Source organism: Schistocerca piceifrons, chromosome 10 (assembly GCF_021461385.2).
Source record: "Schistocerca piceifrons isolate TAMUIC-IGC-003096 chromosome 10, iqSchPice1.1, whole genome shotgun sequence".
Lineage (NCBI taxonomy): Eukaryota > Metazoa > Arthropoda > Insecta > Orthoptera > Acrididae > Schistocerca > Schistocerca piceifrons.
Window position 1 is genome coordinate 5,540,066 of NC_060147.1, and position 22,694 is coordinate 5,562,759.

General features: G+C 43.9%; 1 protein-coding gene across 1 annotated transcript in view; it reads right to left on the reverse strand.

The window, feature by feature from the left end:
* LOC124718885 (aminopeptidase Ey-like) overlaps window positions 1-22,694 on the reverse strand; it is a 209,084-nt gene that overhangs the window by 172,829 nt on the left and 13,561 nt on the right. The window contains exon 2 of the mRNA XM_047244525.1: window positions 7,190-7,535. Coding sequence (XP_047100481.1) covers window positions 7,190-7,534 — 345 coding nt within the window. The 5' untranslated portion in view covers window position 7,535. The remainder of the gene's footprint in view (window positions 1-7,189; window positions 7,536-22,694) is intronic.

The following is a 22,694-nucleotide window of genomic DNA, read 5'->3' on the forward strand; positions in this document are numbered from 1 at the left end:
TCAGACCAACACATACATGGGACAGAGTATTAAGACATCTCCAGGAGGCTTCACGCCAGTACCCTAATACACCACCTTTATCCTAGATAACAGTCTGACTTTGAGGAACAAGAGAAGTCACAAGTTTCTTTATGCTGTATCCATATGAAGCTGCTGATTGATGACTACACCCCATAGACCTATGGCTGGGATGTGGACTGCTATTTTCCACCATCTATCCCAAATAGTCCCAGACACTACTTCTGGGATTAACTCTGCATAATTTACCATGCTACTCCAAGTGCAGTAGAATGCATGAGTGCTCATCATGCATCAGCATCATCATCATCATCATCATCATCATCATCATCATCTTCTAGATGGCGGCAAGGAAGGAGAAGAATTTTTGTTTGATAGAATATGTGAAGAGTTTGTCGGCTGTGCCCGGCCAGTGTGCTTTCGCACGTGAATATGAAAAATCTGTATCTTGTTGCCAGAGTATTTTGCTTCGGTTTCGCCAGTTCCGTCACAGCAGTTGCCCGTCTAAAAGAAATAGCACGAGACGACCGCGTATCTCAAATGGAAATCGCGGAGTGCTTGAGACAGAGCTTTTGGCGAAGTCCAGAAATGTCAACTGTGCGTGCAAGTTGCGAATTGGGGATTCCGCGGAAAACAGCGTGGAATATTTTTCGGCTGCGTTTGCATTCCAAACACAACAGTTCGCAACTGTTACAGCAACCGACTTCAGATGATTACAACCACCGAGTGGAGTTTCATACCTGAATGCAGCAAGCTATGGAAGATGGTGACCACTTTGGAGAGACATCGATGTCAAGTGACGAGGTGGTTTTCCCTCAGTCGAGAAACGCGAACTGTCAGTGTGTCAGAGCGGGGGTTGTGAACTGCCGCTTGTCTGACTGGAGTTGGAAAGCGGTTCGCCAAAAGTGAATGCTGTCTGTGCCATACCTGAGACAATGGTGTATGTACGGGTTATTTTCCTCTATCGAGCAGATGGTGCCAGGTTCCGTGTACCTGGATTTGTTGTAGTTGTTGTCCTCGAGTGTCATTTTCCAAGAAGACAGGGCTCCACCTCACTGGAGCACAGCTGGCCACTTCTCTCAACAGAGAACTGCCACTGCTCTAGGTTATACTCCTCTATTGCTGTCCGCAGCTCGTGGTCTAGTGGATCACAGGGTCCCACATTCGATTCCCAGCCAGGTTGGGGATTTTCCCTGCCTGGGGACTCGGTGTTGTCATCATTTCATTATCATCATTCTTGATAGTGGCTCGATTGGATTGTGTAAAAATTTGACTGTGTAGAAATTGGGACTTTGTACAGTCGCTGATAACGGTGCAGTCGAGTGCCCCACAAACCAATCATAATCATCTTCATCATCATCATCATCCTCATCTTCTGTTGCCATGTCTCCCCCCCCCCCTCTCCCGAGACCGCCAGACCTCCACGCCACGTGATTTCTTCCGATGGGGTTATGTTAAGGACAAAGTTTATGTATCCCCAATGCCAACAACGATGCAAGAACTGCGGTGTTCTGTGGAGGACACTGACAGAAACATGTTAGTGGATATAGAGATGGAACTGGATTACCATTTGGTTGTGTGACAGGTGACCGAGGACACATGCACTTAACATTTGCAGAATGTGCCAGAAATTTCTGAGTGTATCTACCTTCATGTACCACCCGGAGTCTACATCGTCTATTTGTACATAAACACTATTTATTATTTATTTATTTATTTATTAAAATTGCGGAGTGGCCCACCACCTTGGTAACTATAGTGGATCGTTTTCTAACACAAACTAGACAATTTTCAGAATTTTAGTGATTTTCTTGTTTTTTTATATAATTAAATTGTTAATTAATAAGGAAAACAAAAAAAACACAAGATATGTGAAGAACTGGGAAAAAATTACTTACTATGTTCTTAAGAAGAAAAGAATACAATAAAGGAAAGATTTAGATAACAAACTGGGTCCCATTTCCTGGCTACTTCAAATGGGAGTGCTTCAGTAAAGACCTGTCTTTCTGAATTAACATATTTTATTCTACTGTAGCTACTATCTATGTTGTGATGTTAATTCTACATGATCTGTGTATAAGGTATGACAGTACTATTTGTTACTACAATTGCTTCCTCCACCTAGCCACGCCATAAGCACTTCGAGCCTCGGGAGGTGACCTCGAGCCTCGTCTCCCGAAGGGTGCTTCTTACCTTTGTTGTGTGCTTGTGTTTTGCAGTTTGCAGCTTAAACATTTTACAAATTACACATTCACATGTTTGAAAACAATGATCCGAAGAACCAAATAATTACTTGTTTCACTTGTACAAACAGAAAAATTCGTTGTTTTATTTCTATTACTACCTCATTTCTGAATTCCATGAGTGTATTACTCGTAGTATTGTTGCAGTCGTGTGATCTGCTACTATGCCATGGATATATCTGGTGTGGTACTGGAGTGTTCATCCCATCATATGTATCTGTAAGTTCATCTCTTTCCATATCAGTGTTCGAATCTCTATTGTCCCACACATGATGTTGTGGTGTAGAGTGTGTTTCGGATCGTGATCTTGTATATGGTCGTCGCTGCTTGCAAGTCTTGTGTAGCGCTCTTGATATTCCATCAGTGATACAGTTAAGCACACTCCAGTTGGCTGGTCGGGGTGGCCGAGCGGTTCTAGGCGCTGCAGTCTGGAACCGCGCGACCGCTACGGTCGCAGGTTCGAATCCTGCCTCGGGTATGAAAGTGTGTGATGTCCTTAGGTTAGTTAGGTTTAAGTAGTTCTAAGTTCTAGGGGACTGATGACCTCAGATGTTAAGTCCGATAGTGCTCAGAGCCATTTGAACACTCCAGTTGTCTGGGCCTCTTAAAGCTTGCCCTGTGTCCTTGATTTCTAATGTGAGCCTTGTATGTGTGTGTGTGTGTGTGTGTGTGTGTGTGTGTGTGTGTGTGTGTGCGTGTGTGTTTGTGTGACACATTTTAGCGTTTTGTTTTTGGGGATCCATGTTGCCCACATTCACACACATCACTCTGGCTAAGGCTAAAGCGGTGCAGGTGTTTAGGCAAGGGCTATAGCTCATCAGGAAGTGTACCATACCACGACTTGGGTCAACATGTCTACGCCTCAACCATTCCTGGGTGATTGATGTCTCAACCTTACAAAGATTTAATTGGCGTTTTTCTGTAATGTACTCCCCTGTTATCTCATAAACCTCATCCAGTCTCCCCTTCTTGAGCCAGTATGCTGCTATTCTGTGTATAATGGTTACAAGAACAGAGTGTGTTGCAAGTACAACGCATACGGTTCTCAAAGACGTGGTGTCCCTGACATCCACCTCTGTGTCCACGCCTCACAATGGTTTTTCGGGTCGTGAGTGACAGATAATGTGCCCAGGCATTTCCTGCACATTATTGATTCAAAGAGGTCTGCACGATACATTCGCTGTGTCTCCAATGATAATGGTAGCCTGTAGTGAGTTGAGTTTATTGTAGTGAGCTTGTGCATTAGTTTTGTCCCTTTTTTATGTTGTAAGTCTTAGGCGCTCGTTGAATGTGAGTCATTCATTGAGGTGCATCCCAAGGTATTTTGTTGTTATTTTCTCTGTATGCTAGTGTTGTTCAGCCTAATGGTTAGGTTTTTCTGCAAGGCTGCTTTCATCAGTAAATTCTTATTTGCTGCAATTGTGAGCTTATTATGGCTGCACAAGTCACTCATTTTTATAAGGAGTTTTGTAGCCTTCCTTTCGAGTTGCATTCTCTGGTTTACAATTATTACTACTTGCAAGTCGTCAGCATAGTACCATACCCTTCACTCTATCATCTTCGTGCAGATTGTTTAGGAGCGGTTCCATGGAAATATCCCACAAAATTTGGCCATAGGCCCATAGATTGAGACTTGTGGGGATCCTTTTGTTATTTTCTTGATAACCTTTCGTGGTCCTGCACGCCATTGCAACATCCCATCTTTTCAGTAGGCGAGCAAGCTATTGTATACGACTGTCGGTGTCTGCATCTCTCGCAGCCTTGGGAACAAGGCAAGCCACCAGAGATTGTCGAAGGTGCCTGCTACATATATTGCTATTGCTACTGCGTATATTTCTTGTGCCACACCGCGTATATGGCCAGCAAAAGGCTCTATGCCATATGAATACTGTGCACACACGGATAATCGAAGACTCTCGTCCATGCATAATTTGAGCTGTGGCTACACCTTCAGAACAAAATTGTGTTGTTTTTGCGACTGTGTAATTTACGTTCGCTATTACAATTGCAGCCTTGGCCTCTTTCGTCCCGGTAATTGTAACGAGACGTTTGGGAAAGCCTGAAAAGTCACCCATCACATATATGTGGCACTTGGAGAAAGATTATATATGCCTGTATGATCTTCCCATAGGGGGGACGGAGCGGGGAGCGGGGGTTGGCTAGTAAAGGCATAGGACTTAAGTGCTGTCTCTTTAGGGTCGTAATAAACCCTCCCATGCGCCCTGATGAAGTACATTGCGCACATGCTTGTCATAAGAGTCTGCAGAGCTCACAATTGTTGGTTGGGACGTTCTCTGTCCTATGTATCATTCGGTCGGTACGCTCTGTTGTATTGTTTTGTGTTGTTTGGGGTTTCTGTGTGTGTTGTGTGAAACATTCCGACATTTACCTTCCTCTGCTGTTTGTCTACACTGGGAATTGTGTGTGGATGAAGTATTTTTAACTGTATTATTAGGCAGATTGTTTGTATTCAGCATTGGACTTTCAGGATCTCTGTTTTTGGAATAATGTCTGCTCACCTCGAGGTTATTTGGCAACTGAACGTTTATTCCATGGCTCCGTGGGTCCTCTGCGTCTGTGATACAACCATATGTAAAACGTACAGGCTTTAAGTGCAGTTTGCATTTACTAGAGTTATGTAGTTTTACTGATGTGTTTTGACTTGTTAACAGGTATGTATCTCTTTGTGTATTGGTATGTCAATAAACAGTGCATCGAGATCTGATGAATCGTTTAGCCTCATGTTGTATTAGTACGAGGCGTGTTTTTAAAGTAAATACTGTTTCGAAATTCCGCCACTGTAGCGCCTCGGTCGGCCTTCGGCGCGTGATCGCTGTGTGCTGCACTCTGTTGGCAAGCCACTGACGTCATTACAGTGTCATTCGGCGTGTTTACGTTTGCTTGTAAGTATCTGATATGTTCCTCGGACTGATAATCCCGCCGACTGTGAGATATGAGCTGTGGTTCGTTTTGTTAGTGATAAAGGCGTGAAAGTGGCTGAAATTCATCAGTGAAGTGTACGGAGAAAACATTATGAGCGATGGGATCATACAGAAATTGGCGATTTGGTTCAGGAAGTTGATGAAAAACTGAGAGAGAACGGACACTTCACGATTTCAACTTTGTGGGATGAATTTCCTCGCATGTCAAGAAGTGCGGTTTAGCAATTATTACAGAATGTTTCAGTTGTCGAAAGTTATGCTCATGCTGGGTACCGAAAATGCTGACTGAGGTGCAGAAAAGCAAGCATTTAGCCAGTTCTTTGACTTTCCCAGAGTGGTACAGTGAAGGATGTGACGAACTTTTAAGCCAAATTGTCACCAAAACATGAGTGGCTTACGTTGCACCTCAATCAAAACAGCAATCTGTGAAATGCCGCCATTCAATATCAGCCACAAAAGTGAAGTTCAAACTAACAATTTCAACCTGGAAAACCACGTCTACCAGTTTTTGGGAGTCAGGAAGGGGGTTTACTTGTGGATTTCTTGCCTCCTGGTGACACCACAAACTCTGCGAGATATTACGAGAACTTTAAAAAACCGAGCCGTGCACTGCAAAACAAAAGGCGTGGCGCACTGAGTACGGGGATTGTTTTGCATCGTGACAATGCCCATCAACATGCAGCCGAGGGAAGTCGGGAGCCAATTGGATCATTCGACTGGGAACCCCTGTGTGCAGCGCCGATCTAGCGCCCGGTGAATGGCACGCGTTCCGGCATTTGGGGCAGCCGTCAGGGTGGTCAGTGTCGTGAAGATGATGAAGAAGCCAAAATGACGGTCTTGTAGAGACTGTCTAATGAGGTTGCCGATTTATAAGAAGATGGTATTCAAAAGTTGGTTGTACAACATGATAAGTGCCTTAAGGGGGGTAGGACGTCAAACGAGCCGACTTGGAGCAGGAGAGGCACCACACGACATTTTAATTTCCACTGTCTATACTTTTACAAATAAATTCATAAAACTTTGTCAACATGACCAGGAGGGATTCAGAATTCACACTCTTAGCAATGTAAGTTCAAAAATATAACAAAAGAAATTTTTTTACATGTGAAATTTCATCATTATTTCACTTACTATAGGCTGCATTTGTTGCTATAGGTACACATTTCTTCATAACTAAGAGAGATTCTTCGATGGATTTTGCACAGCATACAAACCATACTTACAGGTGTATTAAACTCTAGAATTTTCCAAATATATTAAAAACTGTGGTAAAAATTGAGATAATTAACCATAAAATTTGAGTTTTTTCTAAACATGAAGTTTAAAATGTAACAGCTCATTCATTTTTCATTAATTAAATAAATTCTAGAGTTTCATACACCTGTAGGTGTGGTTTGTATGCTGTGCAAAATCCATCGAAGAATCTCTCTTAGTTATGAAGAAAAGTGTACCTATAGTAACAAATACAGCCAATAGTAAGTTAAAAAAGTGATGAAATTTCACACGTAAACAAATTTATTTTGTTATATTTTTGAACTTACATTGCTAAGAGTGTGAATTCTGAATCCCTCCTGGTCATGTTGACAAAGTTTTATGAATTTATTTGTAAAAGTATAGACAGTGGAAACTAAAATGTCATGTGGTGCCTCTCCTGCTCCAAGTCAGCCCATTTGACGTCCTACCCCCCTTAATATTGGTGAGAATTATGTACAATAGTAGATTAAACTGCTGGTTCTCATATAAAAAATTTTGGAGAAAATTAAACTTCTTTTATTTTTATTTAGAAATGACAGTTACTAAAAAAACATGTCTCGTGTTGAAATCGTAGGTATATGTGGAACATTGAGAGTAATGGTGATAGTAAATTACACTGGGGAGCGGCAGTGGAAGAGGACGAAAATAACTGTGTACTTTGTCTGGTTCCACACCTGCCCCTTCCAGCACAGAAGCCATCCGTCGTTCCACCACAGCTGGTGCTGTGCTTACCGTGATAACAACGTGCCCTTTGAACATGAAGCCCTCGCTGTCATCGCCCAGGTAGGTCTCTAAGAAGATGTCATAGTGCGAGGGCAGCACCTCATTTGAGAGGCGGAATGACGACGAAGCACTGGTCGTAACACTGACTGTAGCACTGGTCCCAGACGTCTGGGAGTCGTGCAGATTCCCACGCGCCGGCCCAGACACCTGGGTCGCAACCATGCTGCTTTTGTCGTCTTGCAAGTCAGGCCCCGTCCCAGACGCCGACCGGGACTGCAGCAGCAGCACCAGCAAGCACAGCATGCCGAGCACTGCAGCTCGCCAAGGGGCCGGTTGCAGCATCGACAGGCCCATCCTGAAAGAAAAGAAAAAAACTCCAAATCCACTCACTTTTTCTCTTAGCCCACAGGCCACGCCACTGTCACATATTGCATAATGCCATACAGGATCGAAAAAAAAGTGGCACATATTCATACAGGAGGTAGCATTGGTCAAAGTTACAAGAAAAGTGCCTGTTATGATACGTGTGGAAACTTGTAACAACAACGACTCTGTACTATTGTACAGATAAGTAATTCTTTTCATCTGATTTTACGATAAACTTGTGTAATTGATTTTCTGATTTAATTTCTTTTTGTTTCATGCCATTATGTTAAGAAAACTGTAAATAAGTTTCAATGTGAATATTAATGTCTATGTCAAATGTCAAGTAATATTGTAATAGAATTGAAATGTTTCCCCAAGGGTCGGTGCTGGGGCCACTGCTGTTTCTTATTTATATAAATGATATGCCTTCTAGCGTTGCAGGTGATTCAAAAATATTTCTGTTTGCTGATGACACCAGCTTGGTAGTGAAGGATCTTGTCTGTAATATTGAAACAGTATCAAATAATGTAGTTCATGAAATAAGTTCGTGGCTTGTGGAAAATAATTTGATGCTAAATCACAGTAAGACTCAGTTTTTACAGTTTCTAACTCACAATTCGACAAAAACCGATATTTTGATCAGACAGAATGGGTATATTATAAGCGAGACGGAACAGTTCAAGTTCCTAGGCGTTCGGATAGATAGTAAGCTGTTGTGGAAAGCCCATGTTCAGGATCTTGTTCAAAAAGTAAATGCTGCTTTATTTGCCATTAGAACAGTGTCTGAAATAAGTGACAGTTCAACACGAAAAGTAGTCTACTTCGAATATTTTCATACGCTTGTGTCATATGGTGATATTTTTTGGGGTAATTCTTCTGATTCGAAAAGGGTATTTTTGGCTCAAAAACGGGCTGTTCGAGCTATATGTGGTGTAAGTTCGAGAACCTCTTGTCGACCCCTATTCGATAGTCTGGGAATTCTGACATTGCCCTCACAGTATATATTTTTTTAATGTCGTTTGTTGTTAGCAATATTAGCCTATTCCCAAGAGTTAGCAGCTTTCACTCAGTTAATACTAGGCAGAAATCAAATTTGCATGTGAAATGCACTTCCTTGACTCTTGTGCAGGAAGGAGTGCAGTATTCTGCTGCATCCATTTTCAATAAGCTACCACAAGAACTCAAAAATCTTAGGAGTAGCCCAAACTCTTTTAAGTCTAAACTGAAGAGTTTCCTCATGGCTCACTCCTTCTATTCTGTCGAGGAGCTCCTGGAAGACCTAAAAAATTAAGCAAATTCCAGTGTTACACTGTTGATTTTCTTTATTTAAACTTAAGACTTATCGCCTCAATATGTTTTTTATATTTCATTTTATCTGTTTCTACTATCGTGTTATAATTCCATGTATTGACTCGTTCCATGACCATGGAGACTTCTCCTTAATTTTGTCCAACGGAGCAATAAATAAATAAATAAATAAAATGTAACAAATGTTGAAATTGTTGTAAGATGTTTAAAATTGTAACTGTGCGTCTGGTCCATACGTAGGCAATGTGCTAGGATATGTAGAATGCAAAACCTCGGGTGAATACCCGGTCTGTCAGGGAGTGGTAAAAGGTGGATGGCAGGCGAGCGCGGGAAAATGCACGCGGGCACTGCACGGCACAACGGGCTCAGCAGCTGTAGTTGGAGTTTGGCACTGGTTTGAGCAACACCTCCTGAAGCGAGGAGGCTCTCCTGCAAGACATAGCTTCACTGAGCCTCGGGTATGCCGTTCCAACGCCCACACAGCACGGCAAAATTCCACAGGCACTAAATCGAAAAGTATTGCGACGCTAAGAAGAATTAAAGTGCCGGTACGTCAAGCTTTGGTTGTATGTGTGCTCTGTGCCTCACCATCTCGCCGCCCGCCAACCGCCGCATCGATACAAGCAGGTTGAAACTTCTAGTACTGTATTCGTGTGGATCAGAGAGTGAACTGTGTTTGTTTGGTGCAACAATAACGTATATTTTACCAGAACTTTTACATCATTTAGAGACAGGGTCCTTTCCAAACGTTGTGCATTCCGAGTGTCCCGAAATGGAAATTAAAAATTGTGTTAATAATAATTATTTGTAGAACTAGTTACATTAGAATGGTGTTGGAAGAAATGTTTTGTTGAGGAACCAGTAAATGAATAGCGAAGGTCTAACGAAGTCGGAAGATAACTTTAGTATTGATATAGTAATGAAGTTTATTATTTCGAGACAGATTTAAAGGCATTTAAATGAGCAGTAAATAAGATGAAAAGAGTTGTAACTTATATACTGGAATCTTGAATGAATAATAAATTCAGTAATCATTTTTTTAAATACAGCGATCATAACAGTTTCAGGGTCCTCCCCTCATTCATTTGAATTCTGAAGTGTTCTAAATTGGTTTGACCAGCAAAAGTTAAAGTCAAGATAAAAGTCAAAATTTATCGGTGTTTTATCTTTATCAAAACTGACATTTTGTGTGTGGCATGAAAGTACAATTTCTGGGGTAACCTATGCCCGATTTTGATCAGATTAATAGACAGTATAATGTTTTGTAGTAAACATTACAGTGTAGTGTTATGCACTCACGATTTTCCATATCAGTACAGAATGTGAAACTACCAGTTCAATAGATTTTCTGGTTCTAAAATTCTATTATATTATGCAGTGTTACAACTTGTTGTTTTGCATGAATATATACCAACTTGTACAGGGAAGAAACTCAGTTAATGCCTAATTAGGCTGGCGACCGTATTATTGTCACATTGGTAGCATCTTTGCTTTTGGCCCATCCCGACGTGTGATTGCATTTCGAACTTACTTGACGGATCATTGTTTTTACAGAGTGGATGTAAGTCTGATTTGCCATCAATCAGGTACATGTGGTCGATATCTATGCGAAAATCCTTTCTCATAAGGTGAACCCCGCTCAGTTACCTTAGCACAGGCTTTAACGAGTACTGTGCCACGGATTACAAACTGATACCCATTGAAATATGGGCAAGTCTGTCCTTCCATCGCCATCTCTCATTGTTTGTTTTTGGGGAGGAGACCAGACAGCGAGGTCATTGGTCTCACCGGATTAGGGAAGGACAGGGAAGGAAATCGGCCGTGCCCTTTCAAAGGAACCATCCCGGCATTTGCCTGGAGCGATTTAGGGAAATCACGGAAAACCTAAATCAGGATGTCCCGACGCGGGATTGAACCGTCGTCCTCCCGAATGCGAGTCCAGTGTGTAACCACTGAGCCACCTCGCTCGGTCGCCATCTCTCAGTTACATAGGAGTAGACACTAGATGCAGTGCCGCATGTGGTTACCGTGCATCCTGACACATCCTTGAGCCCTTCTTTCGCTCACGCATGGCTCCATTCAGACTGTGTCATATGCATCGGTCACACGCTCCTTTAAAGTCTGCGCATTCTCGATGGCTTAGGCAAGTATTTCCACAGCTAGAAATTGAGTAGATTCACGTACGATGGACTGAGAAGTATTCTATAGGATCTCCTTGGCCAATCCATCGTCCACCAAACGTTGCGCTGAGGTACAGTCGCACGACCTGTAGAAGACGGAACTGGTGCCGCACCGTTCGTCTTTCTGCGAGGGTAACGTTGGGTTTCTGTCGATGGGGACATTTAAAGACATTAGTGCATGCCCAAACCGTGATCAATGTGCACCAGTTACTGGAGTTTTTTTTTTTTTGTGGTTTTAGGATGCACAACTACAGTGGTCATTAGCGCCCAGACTAAGTTATGAATGCACTGCGAGGCACAAGGTTAAAACAGCAACAAAAAATGACAACACTATAAAAGTAACATTAACAGGCAAGGGATTAAAAGGAAACAGCATAATCAAATGGCCTTAGACAGGTTTGTCAAGTGGATAAAACGAAGAACGCGAGCAGCTGCTCCTGGGTCATCCGCTAAAATGTCATCCAGAGTACACGGCAGACCGAGATCAATGCGCAGCGTATTAAAATTCGGACAGGACGTTAAAATGAGTCGTCCTAACCGCCGCCTGCTTCACGTCTGCTGTGCAGCGAGCCACCTTAATTCAAGTATTAACTGTATTTTTCTTACTTGTCACTTTTTCTTCCGTGTGTATTTGCTTTTAGGAAGCTTTAATTGTCGAGTGCTAGTAAAAGTGTTCCATAGATTTCGTGTTTGTTTTGAATACAGTCAGAGAGAGTCCCTTTAGTCAAGCATAGTGGCTGTAGTACTAGTGTTTTTCAATACAGTCCAGAGACAGGTAGTGCTATTTTCTTTGTTTTCTACAAGAAGTGGCTAGCAACCACAGTTTAGTCAACAATCAGCCGCCTTTAGCCTAGTTAAAAGTCGATTAACTCTCTACAGTAAATTGATTTCTTAGGATGGATAGGATGTGTGACTGCTGTGTACGGACGCAGCAGGAGCTGGCCACTGTTCGCGAACAGCTGAGCGTGTTGATGGCCGCGGTCAGCCGTCTTCAGGCTGCTGCCTCGGAGTGTAGCGGCAGTGGGGAGTCTGGTGCGTCGCAGGGTACACCCCAGGTGTTACATGCTTCACCCACTGTCCATGCTGTCGAGACATCTTCGCGGGTACCGGGCGCGGTTGGGCCACCCTCTCCCCAAGGGGAGTGGCGGGTTCAGCGGCGTTCGCGGCGCACGAGGCGGAGGGTCAATGTGGAGGCTGGCCGTGTGGCATCGCCCGCTCTGCCTGTGAGTGGACGTGTGGCTGCTCCTTCAGCAAGGTCCGAGCAGGCACACGGGGGGAGGGGTTTATTAGTTATTGGGAGCTCCAACGTTAGGCGGGTGATGGAGCCCCTTAGGGAAATAGCGGAAAGGTCGGGGAAGAAGGCCAGTGTTCACTCTGTCTGCTTGCCGGGGGGTCTCATCCGAGATGAGGAGGAGGCCCTGCCGGCGGCGATAGAGAGCACTGGGTGCACCCGACTGCAAATTGTTGCTCGTGTCGGCACCAATGACTACTGCCGTCTGGGTTCAGAGGTCATCCTCAGTTCGTACAGGCGGTTGGTGGAATTGGTGAAGGCGGAAAGCCTCGCTCGCGGGGTGGAATCAGAGCTAACTATTTGTAGTATCGTTCCCAGAACCGATCGCGGTCCTCTGGTTTGGAGCCGAGTGGAAGGCTTAAACCAGAGGCTCAGACGATTCTCCGGAGATCTGGGGTGCAAATTTCTCGACCTCCGCTATCGGGTGGAGAAATGGAGGGTACCCCTGAATAGGTCAGGCGTGCACTACACGCCGGAAGCGGCTACAAGGGTAGCGGAGTACGTGTGCAGTGCACATGGGGTTTTTTAGGTTAGAGAATTCCCTCCCTAGGCCCGACAAGACGCCTCCTGAGACACGGCAAGGTAGGAGTAGGCAAAAGGCAACAGGGAATAACAATATTAATGTGCTAATAGTAAACTGCAGGAGCGTCTATAGAAAGGTCCCAGAACTGCTCTCACTAATAAACGGTCACAACGCCCATATAGTACTAGGGACAGAAAGTTGGCTGAAACCAGATGTAAACAGTAATGAAATCCTAAACTCAGATTGGAATGTATACTGCAGAGACAGGCTGGACAGTGGAGGTGGAGGCGTGTTTATAGCGATAAGAAGTGCAATAGTATCGAAGGAAATTGACGGAGATCCGAAATGTGAAATAATTTGGGTGAAGGTCACTGTTAAAGCAGGCTCAGACATGGTAATTGGATGTCTCTATAGGCCCCCTGGCTCAGCAGCTGTTATGGCAGAGCACCTGAAGGATAATTTGGAAAATATTTCGAGTAGATTTCCCCACCATGTTATAGTTCTGGGTGGAGATTTTAATTTGCCGGATATAGACTGGGAGACTCAAACGTTGATAATGGGTGGCAGGGACAAAGAATCGAGTGAAATTTTTTTTAAGCACCTAATCTGAAAACTACTTTGAGCAGTTAAACAGAGAACCGACTCATGGCGATAAAATATTAGACCTTCTGGTGACAAACAGACCCGAACTATTTGAAACAGTTAACGCAGAACAGGGAATCAGCGATCATAAAGCGGTTACTGCATCGATGATTTCAGCCGTAAATAGAAATATTAAAAAAGGTAGGAAGATTTTTCTGTTTAGCAAAAGTGACAAAAAGCAGATTACAGAGTACCTGACGGCTCAACACAAAAGTTTTGACTCAAGTACAGATGGTGTTGAGGATCAGTGGACAAAGTTCAAAACCGTCGTACAATATGCGTTAGATGACTATGTGCCAGGCAAGATCGTAAGAGATGGGAAAGAGCCACCGTGGCACAACAACCGAGTTAGGAAACTGCTGCGGAAGCAAGGGGAACTTCACAGCAAACATAAACACAGCCACAGCCTTGCAGACAAACAAAAATTACGCGAAGCGAAATGTAGTGTGAGGAGGGCTATGCGAGAGGCGTTCAATGAATTCGAAAGTAAAGTTCTATGTACTGACATGGCAGAAAATCCTAAGAAAATTTGGTCTTATGTCAAAGCGGTAGGTGGTGCAAAACAAAATGTCCAGACACTCTGTGACCAAAATGGTACTGAAACAGAGGATGACAGACTAAAGGCCGAAATACTAAATGTCTTTTTCCAAAGCTGTTTCACAGAGGAAGACTGCACTGTAGTTCCTTCTCTAGATTGTCGCACAGATCACAAAATGGTAGATATCGAAATAGACGACAGACGGATAGAGAAACAATTAAAATCGCTCAAAAGAGGAAAGGCCGCTGGACCTGATGGGATACCAGTTCGATTTTACACAGAGTACGCGAAGGAACTTGCCCCCCTTCTTGCAGCGATGTACCGCAGGTCTCTAGAAGAGCGTAGCGTTCCAAAGGATTGGAAAAGGGCACAGGTCATCCCCGTATTCAAGAAGGGACGTCGAACAGATGTGCCGAACCTACCGTCGATCAGTTGTAGAATTTTGGAACACGTATTATGTTCGAGTATAATGACTTTTCTGGAGACTAAAAATCTACTCTGTATGAATCAGCATAGGTTTCGAAAAAGACGGTCGTGTGAAACCCAGATCGCGCTATTCGTCCACGAGACTCAGAGGGCCATAGACACGGGTTCACAGGTAGATGCCGTGTTTCTTGACTTCCGCAAGGCGTTCGATACAGTTCCCCACACTCGTTTAATGAACAAAGTAAGAGCATATGGACTATCAGACCAATTGTGTGATTGGATTGAAGAGTTCCTAGATAACAGAACGCAGCATGTCATTCTCTATGGAGAGAAGTCTTCCGAAGTAAGAGTGATTTCAGGTGTGCCGCAGGGGAGTATCATATGACCGTTGTTATTCACAATATACATAAATGACCTCGTGGATGACATCGGAAGTTCACTGAGGCTTTTTGCAGATGATGCTGTGGTGTATCGAGAGGTTGTAACACTGGAAAATTGTACTGAAATGCAGGAGGATCTGCAGCGAATTGACGCATGGTGCAGGGAATGGCAATTGAATCTCAATGTAGACAAGTGTAATGTGCTGAGAATATATAGAAAGATAGTTCCCTTATCATTTAGCTACAAAATAGCAGGTCAGCAACTGGAAGCATTTAATTGCATAAATTATCTGAGAGTACGCATTAGGAGTGATTTAAAATGGAATGATCATATAAAGTTGATCATCGGTAAAGCAGATGACAGACTGAGATTCATTGGAAGAATCCTAAGGAAATGCAATCCGAAAACAAAGGAAGTAGGTTACAGTACGCTTGTTCGCCCACTGCTTGAATACTGCTCAGCAGTGTGGGATCCGTACCAGATAGGGTTGATACAAGACATAGAGAAGATCCAACGGAGAGCAGCGCGCTTCGTTACAGGATCATTTAGTAATCGCGAAAGCGCTACGGAGATGATAGATAAACTCCAGTGGAAGACTCTGCAGGAGAGACGCTCAGTAGCTCGGTACGGGCTTTTGTCGAAGTTTCGAGAACATACCTACACCGAAGAGTCAAGCAGTATATTGCTCCCTCCTACGTATATCTCGCGAAGAGACCGTGAGGATAAAATCAGAGAGATTAGAGCCCACACAGAAGCATACCGACAATCCTTCTTTCCACGAACAATACCAGACTGGAATAGAAGGGAGAACCGATAGAGGTACTCAGGGTACCCTCCGCCACACACCGTCAGATGTACCGTCAGCAGTTGCCCACACGGGCAGAACGGCGCCGGCGCAGCCGTCAGTAGATGGCTGTGGCTGAACCGGCAGTGTCCGATCCGTAACCGGGCCAAAACGACCCGCCGAGAAGGGCGTGAAGAGGTCGTCAGAGCCGTGGGGAGAGGTTTCGAGGCCCGAAGCTCGTTTGCAGTAAGTATAGACTAATCGGCATGCCACAGCGATAAAATGCGTTGACAAATGGCCCTGACGAAGGAACACAACAAGAAGCTGTCCGAGGCTGGAGGACCGCAGGCTTGGCCGCGGCATCTGCAACTTCGTTCCCAGGGATGCCGACATGGCCAGAAACCCACATAAAGCTAACCGGAGAACCGACGTCCACCAGCAGCTGAAGAGAGCGTTGGATCCGGTGCACGAAAGGGTGAACCGGATACGGATCAGTGGGGCTGTGGATGGCGCTCAGGGAATCGGAGCAGATGACATATGCAGAATGTCGGTGGCGGCGGATGTAAAGAACAGCCTGGTAGAGGGCAAATAGCTCAGCTGTGAAGACCGAACAATGGCCACGGAGCCGGTATTTGAAACTGTGCGCCCCCCGCGAGCGGTATACCGAAGCTGGGGTAACCTGCTTTGGGAGCGAGCTGAGGTCAAGGTGAACGCGAACCTGAGCCTGGAGCCAAGGTGGCGTTTGGCTCTCGCCCACTCTAAAGGTTGCAGGGATTGGAAAATCAAGGTGCTGAAGGAGGCGACGAAAGCGAACTCCAGGGGGTAGCAGGGCAGAGACATACAACCCGTATTGACGGTCAAGAGAGTCGTCAAAAAAGGAACGATAAGACGGGTGTTGTGTGATGTCCTTAGGTTAGTTAGGTTTAAGTAGTTCTAAGTTCCAGGGGACTGACGACCATAGTTGTTAAGTCCCATAGTGCTCAGAGCCATTTGAATTTTGATAAGACGAGTGGTCGGGCATTGATAATAGCCGACAGGCATACCGACAAAGCAGTATATCGCGCCGGTAGGTTAGTCGCAATTCACCGGCTTCAGCATGAAGACTCTCGACGGGACTAGTATAGAACGCTCCGATCGCAAGACATAACCCCCGATGTTTTATTGAGTTGAGGCGGCGTAAGATGGACGGCCGTGCAGAGGAGTATACGAAGCTCCCATAATCCAGCTTTGAGAGGACTATCGACCGATAGAGGCGAAGTAGGACGGTTCGATCCGCTCCCCACGACGTTCCGCTGAGAACACGGAGGACATTTAGGGAACGGGTACAACTGGAGTGTGATGCGATCTGACTGGAGTTAGGTGTGTTGTAAAGTGCGTGTGATTCACTGCAAAGAAGGGCTGAAGGATGTGTTAGGATGTGTACCGACTGTAATGTCTACTTCTGCCTAACAGACAGATGAGAATGAGAGGACAGATTGGCCAATATCTCAGTGTTTCTGGACCCATGATTTTATGGCCTTTTTATTTAAGATTTTACCAGTATTACCTCCTAATGGTATGTGTGACTTTTTTTTTTTTTTAAAGCAAAGCGTATACTCTAGTCTGGCAGCAGCTTTCTTGTATAAAATAAATACTTCTCTAAACGGTACACATTTTTGGAAGACGATTCCAAGACGTGTTGCAAATTTTATGATAAGCCTTACACGCAGTTCCTTATATGTCTTAATTATCACTTCTGGTTTCGGTTTATAGCCATCGTTAAAGCATCTGTATACAGAAAAAAAAGTGGGTGAAACAACCAGAAACACACAGAGTACAATCAGCTATACGTGACATGTTATAGCGTAACACTTAGGAAAGTAGACGTATTATTTTTGTATCATATCAATATAGCAAAGTTATGAAACCAGTCGATGTGGCCGAGCGGTTCTAGGCGCTTCAGTCTGGAACCGCGTGACCGCTATGGTCGCAGGTTTAAATCCTGCCTCGGGCGTGGATGTGTGTGATGTCCTTAGGTTAGTTAGTTCTAAGTAGTTCTAAGTTCTAGGGGGCAGATGACCTCAGATGTAAAGTCCCATAGTGCTCAGAGCCATTTGAAACATTTTTACTAAATATTAAGATGGCCCCACCGCAATTACTGAACGTTAGTTATCCACACTCAAGATTGAAAGCGCAGCTATAACTGGTCACCAGCTTATGAATAAAACAAGGAGCAACAAACAATGAATGTATGTCATCAAAAACACACCACAGCACAGATGTCGCTAGCGGCCGTTCATCAGTGACCTCTGCCCTTCATGCATTCAGTGTGCAAAATTACTAAAATATGCTACAAAAAGTCTACTCTAGCCACAGAACTAGGAAACCTCCACGCTGTAAAAGTACAAGCCAGGTGTAGAAGGCTATAATGGAAAACGAGAGAAAGTGGTTCAAATGGCTCTGAGCACTATGGGACTCAACTTCTGAGGTCATTAGTCCCCTAGAACTTAGAACTACTTAAACCTAACTAACCTAAGGATATCACACACATCCATGCCCGAGGCAGGATTCGAACCTGCGACAGTAGCGGTCTCGCGGTTCCAGACTGCAGCGCCTAGAAACGCACGGCCACTTCGGCCGCCCGAGAAAATAGTAACATTTGACAGAGAATAGTATGAAAATGTAAAAAGGTAGCCTAATATTATAAATTGGCATATGAGTTCAGATAATGATAATATGTAAGGTTTCAGTAATTACCACACTACGGTGTTGTTATGGAACCAGTCTCAGAAATATAATAATATTATTATTAAAGCTGCTGCTAAGTAAAATATTGTTAAAAGTCGGAAAACTGTGACAAAGTATGGTTATTCAGTTTGTTTCAGAATAGTCGTGTTCCTCTGTATCTTTTTTTGGTTCTTAGTCATCAGTCCTCAGACTGGTTTGATGCGGCCCGCACGAATTCCTCTCCTGTGACAACCTCTTCATGTCAGAGTAGCACTTGCAACCAACATTCTCAATTTGGTTGAACACGTGCTTTCTATATACAGGGTGTTACAAAAAGGTGTGGCCAAACTTTCAGGAAACATTCCTCACACACAAATAAAGAAAAGATGTTATGTGGACATGTATCCGGAAACGCTTAATTTCCATGTTAGAGCTCATTTTAGTTTCGTCAGTATGTACTGTACTTCCTCGATTCACCGCCAGTTGGCCCAAATGAAGGAAGGTAATGTTGACTTCGGTGCTTGTGTTGACATGCGATTCATTGTTCTACAGTACTAGCATCAATTACATCAGTACGTAGCATCAACAGCTTAGTGTTCATCACGAACGTGGTTTTGCAGTCAGCGCAATGTTTACAAACGCGGAGTTGGCAGATGCCCATTGGATGTACGGATTAGCGCGGGGCAATAGCCGTGACGCGGTACGTTTGTATCGAGACAGATTTCCAGAACGAACGTGTCCCGACAGGAAGACGGTCGAAGCAATTGATCGGCGTCTTAGGGAGCACGGAACATTCCAGCCTATGACTCGCGACTGGGGAAGACCTAGAACGACGAGGACACCTGCAATGGACGAGGCAATTCTTCGTGCAGTTGACGATAACCCTAATGTCAGCGACAGAGAAGTTGCTGCTGTACAAGGTAACGTTGACCACGTCACTGTGTGGAGAGTGCTACGGGAGAATCAGTTGTTTCCGTACCATGTACAGCGTGTGCAGGCACTATCAGCAGCTGATTGGCCTCCAAGGGTACACTTCTGCGAATGGTTCATCCCACAATATGTCAATCCTCATTTCAGTTCAAATGTTCTCTTCACGAATGAGGCTTCATTCCAACGTGATCAAATTGTAAATTTTCACAATCAACATGTGTGGGCTGACGAGAATCCGCACGCAGTTGTGCAATCACGTCATCAACACAGATTTTCTGTGAACGTTTGGGCAGGCATTGTTAGTGATGTCTTGATTGGGCCCCATGTTCTTCCACCTACGCTCAATGGAGCGCGTTACCATGATTTCATACGGGATACTCTACCTGTGCTGCTAGAACATGTGCCTTTACAAGTACGACACAACATGTGGTTCATGCACGATGGAGCTCCTGCACATTTCAGTCGAAGTATTCGTACGCTTCTCAACAAAAGATTCGGTGACCGATGGATTGGTAGAGGCGGACCAATTCCGTGGCCTCCACGCTCTCCTGACCTCAACCCTCTTGACTTTCATTTATGGGCGCATTTGAAAGCTCTTGTGTACGCAACCCCGGTACCAAATGTAGAGACTCTTCGTGCTCGTATTGTGGATGGCTGTGATACAATACGCCATTCTCCAGGGCTGCATGAGCGCATCAGGGATTCCATGCCACGGAGGGTGGAAGCATGTATCCTCGCTAACGGAGGACATTTTGAACATTTCCTGTAACAAAGCGTTTGAAGTCACGCTGATACGTTCTGTTGCTGTGTGTTTATACTCCATGCTTAATGTGATTTGAAGAGAAGTAATAAAATGAGCTCTAACATGGAAAGTAAGCGTTTCCGGACACGTGCCCACATAAGATATTTTCTTTCTTTGTGTGTGAGGGATGTTTCCTGAAAGTTTGGCCGTACCTTTTTGTAACACCCTGTATACAGAAATTCAGAAACCAAGCACTAAGCGTGTGTCACATAACTGGCTGTCAAAGACGCATGGTCAAAAGTACGCATTATTTGTGTAGTGCTTGCACTATGGGAGCAAGTTATCATTCATACATTCGTTTCACAGCTGTAACCCCCACTATATTTTGTCACGTGTTAGAGATAGTATTTGCAAAAGAATGTAATTATTTGTAACTTACGTAAAGAGCGTTACAGTACTACGTAACAGTGATAATAGTAATCATCCTTTAAAAATAATTTAGTTTTGTGACCGAAAGACAGTTGAACCTTTTTGTTTTTACGCTACCGAAAATTACATTTCACCCCTGAGAGTGAAATTACCTCCAGGCTGGGAACGACTGATCTAACAGCACGTGACTACAAACAGCTCATAGAACTTTACACATCATTCGTTGCTCATGCAGAAAAAATAGACGATCATTTGAACACCTCATTCAAGTGAAAATTCCGCCGCAGGTCCATCCATCCGAGGACAGGTGTTAGTTATGTACAGTGTATTGCAACCACTCTAAAAACTTTGAACATGTGTAGATTCCTAACTAAAATTCATAGAATTATGATTTAAACAGATTTGTACACGTGTGGTTTAAACACATGGACTACACGACAGAAAAAACAGAGCTGTATTTAAAATTTATATTCAGTGTCATCTTAGAGAGAGTAAGAGCCGCGCGGAATTAGCCGAGCTGTCTATGGCGCTGCGGTCGTGGACTGTGCGGCTGGTCCCGGCGGAGGTTCGAGTCCTCCCTCGGGCATGGGTGTGTGTGTTTGTCCTTAGGATAATTTAGGTTAAGCAGTGTCTAAGCTTAGGGACTGACGACCTTAGCAGTTAAGTCTCATAAGATTTCACACACATTTGAACAGAGAGTAGGGCTAATAAGGGAATGTATGTAACAGAGATGGGATGGAATACAGATGAATGGTAAGTTCAATTGTCTTGCATACGCAGATGATATAGTACTGCTAACTGAACAAAATCACGAGCTCAAAGAAATGTATCAGAAAGTGCACAACAACACACTGAAGGTTGCGCTAAAGGTGAATCAGGACGAAACTAGAGTTAACGTAATTAAAAAGAAGACAAGATCAGAAGAATTTGTGGCATCAGGGACGAGACAATTCAGCTGTTCAGATAATTGAGATTTTGGTTTACCAGTGACAACAGGTTACGAATGGACATCAAGGAGAGAGCAGCAGTGCCAACGAGATGCATTGATTCCCTCAGCAGCCGGCCGGAGTGGCCGAGTGGTTCTAGGCGCTACAGTATGGAACCGCGCGACTGCTACGGTCACAGGTTCGAATCTATCAGTTTAATAAGTCATAGCTGCAAAATACTAACGCGAACTGTTTACAGACGAATGGAAAAACTAGTAGAAGCGGACCTCGGGGAAGATCAGTTTGGATTCCGTAGAAATATCGGAACACGTGAGGCAATACTAACCCTACGACTTATCTTAGAAGCTAGATTAAGGAAAGGCAAACCTACGTTTCTTGTATTTGTAGACATAGAGACGGCTTTTGACAATGTTGACTGGAATACTCTCTTTCAAATTCTGAAGGTGGCCGGGGTAAAAATACAGGGAGCGAAAAGCTATTTACAATTTGTACAGAAACCAAATGGCAGTTATAAGGGTCGAGGGCCATGAAAGGGAAGCAGTGATTGGGAAGGGAGTGAGACAGGGGTGTAGCCTCTCCCCAAAGTTATTCAATCTCTATATTGAGCAAGCACTGAAGGAATCAAAAGAAAAATTCGGAGTAGGTATTAAAATCCATGGAGAAGAAATAAAAACTTTGAGATTCGCCGATGACATTGTAATTCTGTCAGAGACAACAAAGGACTTGGAAGAGCAGTTGAACGGAATGGACAGTGTCTTGAAAGGAGGATATAAGATGAACATCAACAAAAGCAAAACGAGGATAATGGAATGTAGTCGAATTAAGTCGGGTGATGCTGAGGGAATTAGATTAGGAAATGAGACACTTAAAGTAGTAAAGGAGTTTTGCTATTTAGGAAGTAAAATAACTGATGATGGTCGAAGTAGAGAGGATATAAAATGTAGACTGGCAATGGCAAGGAAATCGTTTCTGAAGAAGAGAAATTTGTTAACATCGAGTATAGATTTAAGTGTCAGGAAGTCGTTTCTGAAAGGATTTGTATGGAGTGTAGCCATGTATGGAACTGAAACATGGACGATAACTAGTTTGGACAGGAAGAGAATAGAAGCTTTCGAAACGTGGTGCTACAGAAGAATGCTGAAGATAAGGTGGGTAGATCACGTAACTAATGAGGAGGTATTGAATAGGACTGGGGAGAAGAGAAGTTTGTGGCACAACTTGACTAGAAGAAGGGATCGGTTGGTAGGACATGTTTTGAGGCATCAAGGGATCACAAATTTAGCATTGGAGGGCAGCGTGGAGGGTAAAAATCGTAGAGGGA